Source organism: Suncus etruscus, chromosome 10, assembly GCF_024139225.1.
Source record: "Suncus etruscus isolate mSunEtr1 chromosome 10, mSunEtr1.pri.cur, whole genome shotgun sequence".
Taxonomy (NCBI): domain Eukaryota; kingdom Metazoa; phylum Chordata; class Mammalia; order Eulipotyphla; family Soricidae; genus Suncus; species Suncus etruscus.
In genome coordinates this window covers 11,546,137-11,560,933 of record NC_064857.1, presented here as the reverse complement: position 1 = coordinate 11,560,933, position 14,797 = coordinate 11,546,137, and the positions used below count along the sequence as shown (strand labels likewise).

Here is a 14,797-nt window from a genome sequence, read left to right as displayed (position 1 = left end):
AGGCAGGGGGTTGGGGAGAATGGAGATGGGGACATTGGTGGTGGGAATGTTGCACTAATAAAGGGGGTGGTGTTCTTTATATGACTGAAACCCAATTACAATCACGTTTGTAATCATGGTGCTTAAATACAGATATTATTTAAAAAACCAAACAGATCAATTATAAAAAAATAAACACATTAACAACTATTTAAAATTAAAGAAAATTTTTCCCAAAACCACTACCCAGATTCCAAAATCAGACATTATATACACAGACTAAAAGGAGCAGACTGGGATCAGAGTGAGAGCACAGTGGGTAGGGCTGCCTTTATACGTGGCCAACCTGGGTTTGCTCCCCAGCATCCTATATCATTCCCAGAGGACTAGCAGGAATGACCTCTGAGTGCAGAGCCAGGAGTAACTCCTGAGCATAGCTGGGTGTGGTTCAAAAATAAATACAAGAACAACAACAAAACCCCCCCAAACAAAAACAAAAATAAGAATAGACTGTAGACCCAATAAACATAGATGAAACCACGATATGAAGCTCACCACAAAGAGTGGTGAGTGCAGCTAGATAAATAACTATACTGACAACTGTCATAGCAATGTTAATGAATGAATGAATTAGAATACCTGTCTTGAATATAGGAGGAGCGGAGAAGGAGGGAAATAAGGGACATTGGTGATGGGAATGTTGCACAGGTGAAGGGGATTGTTCTTTATATGACTGAAACCCAAGTGCAATCATGTCTGTAGTCAAGGTGCTTAAATAATAATATAAAAATAATCTCTGTGAGCCAAATTCAACATATATTAAAAAGAGTTATGCGTCATAACTCTTTTGGTATTTATTCTAGGATATAATGACAATTCAATATATGCATATTAATTAATGTAATACCAGTAAAGACAAAACTCATATATCATCTTTTTTTTTTTTTTTTGGTTTTTGGGCCACACCCGGTGACGCTCAGGGGTTACTCCTGGCTATGTGCTCAGAAGTCGCTCCTGGCTTGGGGGACCATATGGGACGCCGGGGGATCGAACCGTGGTCCGTCCTAGGCTAGCGCAGGCAAGGCAGGCACCTTACCTCCAGTGCCACCGCCCGGCCCCCTTTTTTTTTTTTTCTGTATATCATCTTAATAAGAGAAAAATTTTGTCAACTAAACCTCTATGTTAAAATAGGTCAACAAAATAAGGATAGTTGTTACATACCTCAACATAGTGAAAGCCACATATAACAAACACAATTATATCATCTTAATATCAAAGTCAAAATAATATCTGTTTTTAAACATTTTTGGGCCCTCCCAGAAGTACCTAGGTTTGGTTTTAGGTTTAGGAATCCTTTTTAATAGAAACTAAGGAGACTTCATGGAGTTCTGGGGCTGGAACGTGGGTCTGCTGTTGCAGAACCTGTAGTTCAACCTGGCCTACTTGTTGCACTATCTCTCTGGCCCAAAATAACATCTATTTTATTATTATTATTCAATGCCATTAAAAACTTAGACATGGCAATTATTCAAGAAAAATAAATTAAATACACTTAGAAACAAAGCAGCATTCATTATTTATGGTTGCTATAACATACACAGAAAGTTTTAGACACCTCTAAAATTGTAAGAAAAAATACACCAAATACAATGATGTTGCATGTTACAAAGCCAATATAAAAATGTGCTGCAGTTCTATATGAAAGCTACAAACTAGAAATAGAAATCAAACAATCCAATTTGCAATTGCATCAAAAAGAATTAAGTACTGAAAAATAAATTTAAGACTGTGAAGCACTTGCATATCAAACTGAAAGTCAATGGTTTAATAAAATGCAAGGAAACAAACGGAAATGGAAAGAAATCCCATGTAATTGGAATATAAGAATTAATTTTTTTTCTTTTTTTTAATTCTTTTTCTTATTTTTTTTAGAGATAGTGAAAAGGAGGGAGAGAGTGGAGAGAGAGAAAGAGAGAGACAGAGAGACAAAGAGACAGAGGGAGTAAGAGGGAGAGGGGGGAGAGGGAGAAGGGGAAGAAGAAAGGAGTAAGAGGGAGAGAGAAGGAGGAAAAGGGAGGAGAGAGAGGAAAGAAGAGAGAGAGGAAGAGGGAGAGGAGGGAGAGGTAGGGAGAGGGAGAGAGAAAAGAGTGACAGGGAGAGGGAGAGAGGGAGAAGAGAAAGGGAAGGAGAGAGAGGAGGAGGAGAGGGACAGGGAGGGAGAAAGAGGGAGAGAGAGAGAAAGGAATGACAGGGAGAGGGAGAAGGGGAGAGAGAGGGACAGAGGGAGAAAGAGAGAGGAAGAGAAGGATAGGGAGGGGGAGAGGGAGAGAAAGAGAGGGAAAGGAGAGAGAGAGGAAGGAGAAAGGGAGGTAGGGAGAGGGAGTTATTCCGATAAGAATTAATTTTGTAAAAAAAGAGAAAATCCTGTTCAAGTCAAAATATAATTTTAATGTTATTCTTTCTGGAAATACTTCACTGAAGTTGTGTGGAATCAAAAAGGCCAAAACTAGGTTAAGTCATCCATAGTTATAAAAGCATGTGGTGTTAGAATAAAATAGACAGATAAATGGGGTAGAATGGAGAGCCAGTATTAAATGATCTCATATATTGACAGTGATTGGAAATAAAACAAGAGCATAAACTAGAAAAAGAAACCTCCCTTCAGTAAATGCTGCTGAGAAAATGGGATAACCATGTCTAAAAAGTTATACTAATAATTATCTCATATCATATTAATGCATATATATGCTTAAACACATTCTTATAGTATTATAGATTAATATTTATATGTAGAATTAATATTATATAATTTATATGTATATTTTAATATGTAGTATCAATACTACATTTTATATTACCCATTAATATATAATATGCTGAGATTTATCATTGTTTTTTAAATGTATTACATGACATCACATCAACTAACATACGTAGTGCCAGAGATATAATATGTGAATTGTATGTGGCTCACTCCAGTTTGATCCCAGAGCACTTTGGAGCCAACTTTGAGCATGCTGCTTGACTTTGAGAAGCCTGGGCAAAGCAGATTGCTACCGCTGCGGTAGTTGGCCCTCTTCTAATCACTTGAAGACCTTACTAAAACAAAATGTATGGCGGAACTCCCCTTGCCTGGCTGTTTTGCAATTTGATCCTTTCCTGCCTTGGGAAAAGAACTGAAACTTGGTTCTTTTTGTCACAAACTTGCCTTCTTTCTGGTTGTACCTGCACTAGTGGCTCTCTTGATTTCCTGGACTTCAAACAGACAAAAACTATGCCATTAACTCTCTTGGGTTTCTAGTTAATTGAAGGAAGATATGGGTATTTCTCAGCATCCAGAGAAGCATAGGGTACTCCTTGATAAGATGTATGTCCTATTAAGTTTTTTAATAAACATATCTAATTTACTGTTATGAATATGTGAATGAGTCTCTAGGTATCTACCTCTACTTCCCTGTGTGACAGAAAGTAAAGATTTTGAGTATCACACTGAAGGTCACACCTAGAAACAGCAAAATGCACAACTCATATTCTCATTAATCCTTATTAATCATCTGGGCCAAAGTGCTAGTACAGCAAGTAGGACATTTGCCTTGCATGTCACTAACTCAGATTCTATCTTCAGCACCCCATAATATTCCCTGAATCCCACTAGCAGTAACCCCTGAATGCAAAGAAAGGAGTAAGCCCTGAGCAATGCTGGCTGTGGTTCCAAAACAGAAGAAAAGTACATGTAGGTCATCCTAAATATGTAATCCTTATTAAAACAAAGCTTAGATCTGAGGATACAGTAACTGCACTCAGAAAAAGAAATACTCTAAAAATCTTTTTAATAATAATCTAACCTTTTTTCAAACTAAAAAATGAGGCATGAATTAGTCACTCATGCACCATCTATATTTAGCTGCTGCAATCAATCAAATTCTAATGTTTTTCTAGCAGAACGAGCTTTCTAAAACTTGACCTTATCAGAGGTTAAAATGTTGATTTTTAAATAACTACAGTTACCAAAGTGATCTTCACTTATCGAAACCGTTGTGAACTCAAAGTTTTTATACAAAGTCACCTATCTTTGCTATTTTCTAGTGATGTATATAAAGATCATGGTCTCTAGAATTCTAATACCACCGATATTCATAAAATCAAAGCTTTAGTATTCTCTGACTTTTATTTAAAATTGACACTGGAAATTTCAGTACCCCATTTAAACTACGTACTTAATACAGCTGTTTATACTCAATTCTGAGACAAAGGGTGGCCAGCTAGCTAACAAAACACCTAAGCCGGCCTGACCACTCAGCTTGTCAATAATTCTCAAGCTCTTTGCTGTTTATATTAGAAAAGCCTAATTATTCCAGAGAGAAATCAATTCACAACTTTGAGACTGAAATAGGACTGGCGTGACAGAAGGAAATGACAGAAACTGAGAGGAAAAACTGTTCATTTGAAGAGGAGCAAGCATAAACAACCTAGCAGATAGGTGGAGTAAGGACTTATTGGTCTGGCCCAAATTTTTGTGTCTTTGAGATATGCTAACTAATACGCTTTTAGGGAATTTGAATGGTCTCATTTTTTGCAACTTACATGTATACAAATATAATAGTAGGAATGGATCTAAATTAAGAATATGACACGCTTAAATATTAGTTACAGAGTTTAGTTATTCCAAACATTTATACACTCATGTAAATGTTAGGAAGGAGTAATTTGCTTTTGAAGGTTAAGCTGTTGATTAATTTTTTGTTGGGACAGAGGAGAAAGTTCCTCTCAGGAATTATGTCTTTTTGCTGTGTACTCTTGGTTGAACTGTCCATAGGGCTAACCAATTAACCTCTTTTGTATTGGCTGATCATCTGCAGAGTGAAGATAATAATGACCTAACTTAGAAAGCTGCAAATCATCCTGTAAACACTCTGTTATGGCAATTGTATAAGCAATTATTTACTCCAGCAAGACTCTTATTTTTACCTCCATTTAAATACTTCTCCGTAGAAGTAGCATGTCAGTTTCAGTATCTGTCAAATACTATTTTATAAAAATGCGTGTAATACAATGGATTTATGATTTTTAACATACTCAGTATGCATTTATTGAAAACTCTCATTATGATACCTATTTTTCAGTCTGCAAGACACAGGGCCATAGATTTTCATAAGCACTCCTTTTGGCAGCACATATTTTAAATATTGGAGGAACTCTCAGAAAAAATGAGGCTTCTGGGGTCAGGAGATAACTTCTTTTAAAATCACAACCCATCTTACCTAAAAGCTAAGAAAACCATGCTTCTATTGTTTCACAGAGCTAATGCAATTATATTAAATATAGTGAAGCAATTAAAATGAAATCAGCAGATACATTAAAACAATCTAGGTAGTAGCAAAATGCATGGACCCCAAGTTGTTTTTCATAGTGCATTCACTGACTCATATTGAAACTGCCGTCTCTTTTTGCAATATTTCAGTAATTTTGTGGGAAGCATTTATTTATAAAACTGCTGTCTTTTCATGGCATAATAATGGCCTATTACTGTAATTATTCTTGGTTATCAGTAGATAAAAAGATATATTTTTCTAGTGCCACGCAATATTTACAGAATTGTCATTGTAATTTTCTTGTGAACTAGGAATTGTTTTTTGTTTGTTTTGTTGGGTGGGGCTCCCTGAGTGTGCTCAGGGATACTCATGGCTCATATCTCAATCCTGGTCGTGGTCAAGTTTGTGATAAAGGGATCAAACCTGAATAGGTTGCATGCAGAGCAAACATTTTTTACACTTTTATTTATTTATTTGTTTATTTATTTATTTGCATTTTTTTAATTTTGACCATATTGGCTTACATATCTTTCACAGTAAAATTTCAGGTACATATTAACATTGAATCAGGGGAAATTCCCATCACATCACCAAATTTGTCCTTCCTCCAGCCCTGTTCCCATCCTGTATCCCATATCTCCCACCCTCATCCCCAGGCTGCTAGAACAAGTAGTCCCCTCTGTGTCTAGCTTACTACTTCGTGGTCGTACATCTGTTTGGATCTGGTACCCTCCTCTATTTCCCCCTCTATTTGAGAGACAGGATTAGATAGTTCAAGTTATGTGGTTCTGTTTGAAGAAAAGAAAAGCAATAAAATGGGGTAAAAATCAAATAAGCTGAAAATGGATGGAGTCCTTCTCGAGGCTCTCAACCTCAGTTTGAGAGAGGAAAGGAAAAAGGGAATTGAAACACCACAACAATACAAAAAGAAATGTCAAATACAATATCCAGAGAGCACTGCAGCAATAAAGACCAGCACCACATAATAGTCTCGGTCCTGAAATAAAAACATGCCAGAGCGCATAAAGAGGAAAAGCAAAAATAAAATAAAATTGGAGACATCAACTTCAGTATCTACACCATAACATAGAAGTCAAAAAAAAAAAGTTAACTATATAAGAGATAATTTTGTGCTTTCTCTCTCTCTTTTTTTTTCTTCCTGCATAGGCACAGTAAATATTGGGGACATTAGAGAGGGAATTCCCTTGGCATAAGAGATACAGGGTTTCTCCACCCTTGAAGTATACTGTCATGGGATTAACTATAGACTCCTTGCATGTTCATTTTCTTTCCCCTCAGTGCTTTTGTGGTGTATGGAAGACTTCTGCTTCGTCATGGGTGATAAAAATCAGACCTCCGTATCTAGAGATCTTGGTGGCTGAGCAAACATTTTAATCCCTGTTGTAACTCGTTGACACACAGAAGAGAATCTTATACACAATCTTTTCAAGTATATTTTTAAATATGCATGGCTGATCAATATGCAGGTCGCTTCCAAAAGATATTGAGGACTGCAAAATTTTTGTTGCTAACTAAGGTAGCTGTAACTAACTCTGGTTAGTGGATGTGACTGGCTGGTGAGGGACAATGAAGTGAGGAAAACACAGTCTTATTTCAGTCCCAGTTTCACAGTATTCTGTGACAATGGCTGTTCTTTCATCGTTTGTTCAATAGAACAGGGAATTGCATCTTTCAGAGTTGGTTGAACAAATATCTAATGTTTCATGTGTTTTATTGGACTTTTACCTGATGGCTTCTTTCCCAGCAGATTGAATTTCCTTCTCTGAAAGTGCTGTGGATGATTCTGCTACATTTTGTAGACTCGTGCTTGTGGTCATATCTCTGAGAAAATTTTTCTCCTCTATAAAAAATAATATTTATATTTATTATTTGAATAAAAGTATTATTATACAAAGGCAATTTTTCTTTTCCTTGGGAGGAATATGCATGACAGTGCTCTCAAGTATTGTGGTGTTTGGAGGCCATCAGGCTTATCCCCTGCAGTGTTTTGGGGTGGTGGTATGTGGCGTTAGCTGCTAACCCAGGGATTTCAAATGCAAAGAATTCCTGAATATACCTGAATATACTATATAACACATAATGCTACAACGTTTGACCATATCAATTTGAGGTGATACTTGCTTTTCCATAACAATATTTTGGAATATTGTTATGGAAAAGTAAAATGAGTAATTACTCTATGTGTACCTTGAAGTCAGTGAAAAATGTAAAGTTGTCATTTGACATATCAGTTTACATAATATAAGTATGTATGTAAATGTTTAGCCACATCTGGCTTACTCTGTGCTCAGGGACTACTCCAGGTGAAGGTATTTGAGGAACCAGTGTGATGCTGAGGATTGAACCCACATTGTCATTACCTTGCTCTCTCTACTTTTTATATTAGCAAAAAATATAAAAGGATTAATAATTTTATTTTATTAAAATTATTTAATTAAAACTATTGTGATTTACAAAGTCTTTTTATAGTTGGATTTTAGACATATAATAAATCAGGTCTATCCCACCACCAGTGTCAACCTCCCTTCACCAATCTTTCCCAAGTGCATCCTATACCACCACCCCTTGCTCCCCAGCCTGTCAGTATAACAAACCCATTTTAAGTTTAGATTCTTAAAGTTTGGGTCCCTTGATTCCGTTTTTGTTGTCTTTGACTTGGATATTTAGTTCTGTCCTTATTTAACACCATCAATGCACATCTGAGACGGCTTAGACCCTGGCCCCCATCCTTTCATATTTCTGTTCCTCCTCCACACAGTTTCTTTCCTTTTCTGAGCTATACTATGGGGCTAAGAGTGTTAGAGACTATTCCCATTTAGACCACTGTGTTTCTTCATGCAGTTATTCTAAATACCACATATAAGTGTTATCATTCTGTACTTCTTCTGGCTTACTTGAACATTTTGTTAAATATGGTAAATTTTGTTAAAGTATCTTCCAGTTTCATCCATGTATCTGCAAATTGCACGATTGCATTATTCCTTACAGCTATGTAGTATCCCATTGTATTTAGGTATCACATCTTCATGATATACTCTGCTGTTGGGCATCTAGGTTGATTCCAAGTTTTGGCTATTGTACTGAGTACTGCAATGAATAGCAGTGTGCATACATCCTTTTGGATGAATGAAAGTAATGGTATTTTTTCTTAAATGTTTTATAGTTTATGGCTAAAATGAATGCATTATATAATTCAGAAAAAGAACAGGCAGGAATGTTACCATTGACATTATTTTAGATTCTTTTACTATATATATATATTTAATTAAATCAAATCTTTGTATTTGTTTTGTCATTGGTGACAAAAGTAAATATGTATTAGTTTATTTATTTATTTATTTATTTATTTATTTATTTATTTATTTTTGGTTTTGGGGCCACATCCCAAAAACCCACTCAGGGGTTATTCCTGGCTATGCACTCAGAAATTGCTCCTGGCTTGGAAGGAATATACGGGACACTGGGAGATAGAACTACGGTCTGTCCTAGGCTACCGCTTACAAGGCAGATGTCTTATCTCTACAGCCACTCCTGTATTTGTTTTATTTTAAATTAAAAAATTTACTTCAAAAATCTATAAATATAATTTTCATTATGTATATTAAATTATGATCTATTCAGAATAATCAATTCACCTACAAGTATTTATATTATAGAAAAGACATGATAAAAATAAATCACTTAATATGAAACTAAATAAGCAAAAAAGCACAGTGATAATAATTTAATGGTTAATCATTATTTAAAGTTTCTCTAATTTTTAATTGGATTTATTGTGCTTAGTCATGGAAATCAATACCCAAATAACCATTTTTATTTTACTGTAGTACATTACAATTTAAAAATGTAAGCCAATTCATTATTATTTGTTTTGGGGTCATGCCTGGTGATGCACAGGGCATACTCTTGACTCTACACTCAAAGGTCATTTCTGATGGTTGAATAATCATCTGGGAATTTAATCTGCCTGTCTGCATGCAAGGCAAGCACCATACTTGCACAATCATTGTAGCCCATCCAACCCGTTATTAAAAAATTGGATTTTCTTAATGATAAATTATGTAATGATCACTTACTTTATGAAAGTTTCATCACAAAGCACTTTAATATGACAGAGTTTATAATCCACTTATAATATTTCAATATTTTAATATAATATAATATAATTTTAATATATAATATTATAATTTTAATATAATATATTATTTCAATATTTTAGGTTTATGTTTCAGGTATTAATAATAGTAATAAGAAAATAATAATTAAATAAGAAACTACTATTTTTCAAAATTTATGAACAAAATAGATTTCTCAAATACATTCTTTATATAAATTGCCTATGTACCTTTATTTTAGAAGTCTAGAAATTTTGGCTAGAAGATAAAAAATAGCTATAAACACGTTTTTATAATGTTTAAATGAAAGTCTCCAAAATCCTCAAATTTACTTGGAATATGAATGTGTACACTAACTTTAGCTTAACTCTGCCTTTAATATCTTCATCAGAATATTTTATTTCAGATGGAATGTTGTCATATGCTTTAATATTGAGATGTCTTTCTTATATACAAACCATGGTGAGTTTATAAATAAACACATTTTGGAATAAAATGTATACTTTATGCATATAATAATTTATTAAAGAAAATAAGATAGAATGAGTCATAATTTCTTCTGTGTTTTGGCCAAATCTATTTACCATTTGTCTTTATCCAATTTTTAAAAATTACATTTTCAGATTTATGACATGTTCCATATATTACTACCCAAGAAAGTGCCAGTGAAATTCTTTTTCTATGTCCAGATACAGAAGTAATTCTAGTGAAATATTTTAAAACTGGGTTCTTAACTTCTGGCCACAAATATACTTTGCATCCATAGACTGAAACCCATGAGATAGTTTATTCTGCATATCTGTGGGGGGCCTTCCCAAGCAGTGTTTGGGGACCCTAAAGCTTCTCTTAATTAAATTCAGGTTTCTATGTGGCCTGACTGGTCAGTGTCAGGGCCCAGAATTTCTGGGGGCCACCAGGGCTATACTTTGTGATGCTTGTGTCCAGAGAAAAGGAGTTATAAGGATTTAATGCAAGTTCTGTATTTAATATATCTTTCTACACTCAGATGCATTCATTTTTCTTACATGATAAAAATCGAAGGTTAACTTCCATTTCTGATATAAAACTGGACTGAATTGGACATAAAAACTCTTTCATAAAAACATATTTTTCTAGAAATACCTTCCCTCAAAATAAAGATGATTAAAATCAAATAAACAAATTAGGAAATAAAAAACCCATCTAGATATGAAACAGAATAATCTATAGAGTATTTATTTTATTAGCCATTTTCAAATAAAATCAGTGAAATAAGCTGTATCATGCATTCTGCATTCAAGCTACATTTGCCGTATTTACTTTTTACTCATACTAAGATAACACCCAACTGTCCTGCAAGAACTCTTCTATTCAAATGAGACATTTTTGTTTATCATCATAACATCACGTTTTATTAACTATTGATGATCTTTGCACTTTACTGGGTCTGCTCTAGACATTACCAAGGTTTTCTAAAATGACCTTAAATCTATTATGACAAGTCTAGGCTATTTACAAATGGATCAGCCTAATTTGTTTTGTGTATAAACATTTAAATTAAAAGCAAAATAAACTTTCAGTCATAGCTTGTTGAGTAAGAGGAGAAACTAGTTATGTAGTTCATTCTTGGAGTCAAAGTAGAACAACTTAAATAATAATACTCATGAGGACTTACAGATCCCTGCCAACTCAGATAGGATCAACTTAATATTGAGTTGGGATTAACTCAATAATTAACTGGTCAGTTTGATTATTGTTTACCAATGCAGCATGTTCTTTGTGAAACATCATCCTCATCATGAAAACAAAATTTTTTAATACATAGCTGATCTAATTCTGACATGGTGGTGAAGTCTTGTCAACTACACATTGTATTTCTTTTCCAATTCACACATGTACAGCAGGGATCCAATATTTTTGTAACTGCCCAAATAAATAGTGTATATCTCTATGCCAATCGTACTTTCTACACACTGTGTAGCAATTGTCAGATCTCATCAATACACTTGGTCAAATTCTGACCTAGAAGGGTGCCTGTAGCACATAGTAAAATATGATATCAAAGTGTTCTTAGATAGCTGATTTAATAAATCTTGAAGAATGAGTACTGGGTTTGCCCTCCACATACCTGGCTGAATTTATCTGCACCTTGGCAGCATTTCACCCTGGGCCTATTTAATACTCTTCTAAACTGCTATATCCCTTGAAGCAGCACATCCTAGACTTGTTCAAACATGAGCATCTGTTTCCCACTTCAAGAAATATATGATGCAGAAAGTCATTAACATTTCACATTTTATCAGTGGCATTAAATAATTGTTAAGAAAGGAGAGATTTAAAGAAAGAAACACATTTGAAAATTAGGTTATGAATTAGACAGGCTGGGGTTCAACTGACTTTTTTTTAAGATTAATAAAAAATGAAAAGACTTGAAATGCTTTAATTACTTGGAATATTTTTTGTTTGAAGTTATATCACTTGGGAGAATGTCTACTCTTCTAACAAACCTATTGCAGGTTCTGTTACTAATACAAATATCTCTTTGCCATATATTAAATAATCTAAGCAACCAGATGTTAGATGAATTAATGAAGACTGAGTATATTGATTAGATGCATATATGTTTCTGTATTTTTATCTCAAAAAATAAATTTGGAGATGAAAGAAGACCGAAGAATGAGCCTCTGCCTTCCTCAGACCCCTGCTTTTATTGACAAGAATCAGGCCCCATCATAGGGTGGGAGAAGAATACCGAGTGAGAATAATCCAATATCCCATCACCAGATAACACCCTAAGGTGGAGTACAAATATTGATTGGGGTAGAACTAGTAAAAGAACACCATACTATGTATTACTTTTTCTTATACCCCACAAATGAATGAGATTATTCTATGTCTCTCTCTCCCTCTGACTCATTTAACTCACATAATAATCTCCATATAATATGCTTACTTTCCTTTTTGACAAAACTGATACTTTTATCATTTTTGTAATCTAAGTACATTTACATAATTCAATTAGCTCTGACGCTGCTTTTAGGTACTTTTCTGCTAAAGAATATACTGCTTTGTGGGACATTTCATTCTTCATTCCAGATAACTGGAAGACTTTTAATAGAAGAAAGTACATGTTTAAACACACCAATGCAGTGCAGACCTAAAATAGTTAATACATCATTTTTATTTTTTTAAAATAATATTTACCCCAGGCTGGTTGAGAGATCATTTGTATTTATATTTCATTTTTCTTAAATGGAGTTTCTATCTAATCCTCAGAGAAATCCCCATGACAAAGCATTTCTCATTTTATGGATGAGGAAACTGTTATAGAAAAGCAACTTATCCAGAGTCACTCAAAGAATTAGCGATGTAAGGATTAAAGCTTGCATTCAGCACTCTGCACCAGTAACTCGACTCATACCTTAATGCCTACTGTTTATAAACTGTAGTTTCTAGATGGATTAATTCCAATTTTAAAATGTCCCTGAAACCAAGCATGACTTTGAGTGAGGAGAGCAAAACTACTTTCTGTATTCTCTGTGTGTGTTGATGTGCTTAGTTCTTGACTCGTGAGATTTATATATATAAATCTATAATATACATATTACATATATAAATATTCTATATAAGATTTACATTCACATATAGATTTATTTTACTTATATATAATATATCTTATTTATATTTACATATAAATATATAATGTATAAATATATATTTATATATAAATATCCTCAGGACTTTATAAGTACATGAAGCCTGGTTAACTAGAGAACCTCTAGTTTATAAATTCTAAACCTTTGGCCCTCACAAACTCAGTTTTCTACTGAAGTGCCATTGCCTTTATGACCCTGTTGCAGAAGGCAACAGATGTATTGAGTACTGGTGCTATAATGGAGAATAAAATTTCCCACAAAGCAGTATATTCTTTACCAGAAATATACCTAAAATCAGTCAGAACTGTTAAATCTTGTAAATGTTCTTAGATCACTCAAATGATGACAATTTGTATTTTTATCCAAAGAAAAGTAAGACATTCACTCTATCCACAATGTTTGCTTTTAAAAATATGGGTGGAAATGGGGATTTTATGAGTCTGGGTTTCCAATGATATATATATATATATATTTTAGGGGGGGGCACACCTTGTGGTTACTCCTGGCTCTGCACTCAAAAATCACTTCTGGTTGGGGGACCATATGGGATGCAGGGGACTTAACCTGTGCCTGTCCTGGGTCAGCCATGTGCGAGGCAAACACCCTACTGCTCTGCTCCAGCTCTGGCCTCATTCCAACGATATATCTAACAGAGTACGTGTTGGGTGTTTAATCTCATTTTAGTGGCAACAATGCTCCCCACCTTTGGTGGGGAAAAACCTTTGTACTATATTATATTCAGGGACAGTTACTGATTATATACATAAGGTTGACAAACTGACCAAAGGAAGTAGATCATGGTCATCTGGCTGGTGAGTGACCTAGGTGGTGGCAGGAAGGATACTTCACATTGGGAACAATGGTTGTTATCTAACTGAACAGAAAGCTCTCTCTGGAATTTGGTCTAAAGAAAAGGAAGATGAGAAAGAGATCAGTACAGAATAGCTATGCAGAGAGAAACGCAGCAGCCTTGAGAAATGCCATTATGCTGATTATAAAAGAGCGGCACTGAAAATCATTAACTCCTAAGGCTGCCTTATCCACTGAATAGCCTTTCAGTTTCAGTTATCCACAGGTTTTCTTAGCATGAGCACAGGCCACTGACAGGGCCCCGATTATGTCTCTATTCATTGCTGAATTAAAATGAATAGGAATTTACTCTATCAATCAAACTATAAAGCATATCATTTTTCTTTCTCTAGGCTAAAGTTTTAAACATTTCCTATGCAATGTTTATTCATTTCTCTCTTTTCTTGGTTCTTCCTAGTACCAGGCACCAACCCAAAAGAACATTTCTAAAGTTCGACAATTGCTCTTTTGTCCTTTGATTTAAATACCGTGATCACAAAGTTGTTCATGATTGAGTTTCAGCATTAACAATATACACCTTTCACTCATGAACATTTCCAATCACCAATCTCCCCAGTTTCTCTTCCACCCTCCCCATTGCCTGCCTGTGGGAAGGCATTTTTACTTCCCCGCTCCCTTTCTTTTCTTCCTTTTAGACCCTTTTGTTTGGACCATTGTTAATGAAAAGGTACCATGCATATCACTTTATTACAGTTCAAAATCCAACGATTGTTCTGAAGGATCAGTTCAAACAATTATAGTCATAGTGGTCCACTATTTCTGGCAAGCTTCCTACAATGGACTTACCCTGCTGGCCCTTCTCTATTGTTTCTGGATAATATTGCCATATTGTATATTTTTCTTATATCCCATAAATGAGTGAGGT

At 34.6% G+C, this 14,797-nt stretch overlaps 1 protein-coding gene across 1 annotated transcript in view; it reads right to left on the bottom strand.

Annotated features, from left to right (window-relative positions):
- The window catches only part of CNGB3 (cyclic nucleotide gated channel subunit beta 3), a 152,201-nt gene that overhangs the window by 126,008 nt on the left and 11,396 nt on the right, over positions 1 to 14,797 (bottom strand). The window contains exons 3-4 of the mRNA XM_049782420.1: positions 11,535 to 11,548; positions 7,038 to 7,147 (exon numbers count right to left, since the gene is read on the bottom strand). Of these exons, the coding sequence (XP_049638377.1) occupies positions 7,038 to 7,147; positions 11,535 to 11,548 (124 nt within the window). The remainder of the gene's footprint in view (positions 1 to 7,037; positions 7,148 to 11,534; positions 11,549 to 14,797) is intronic.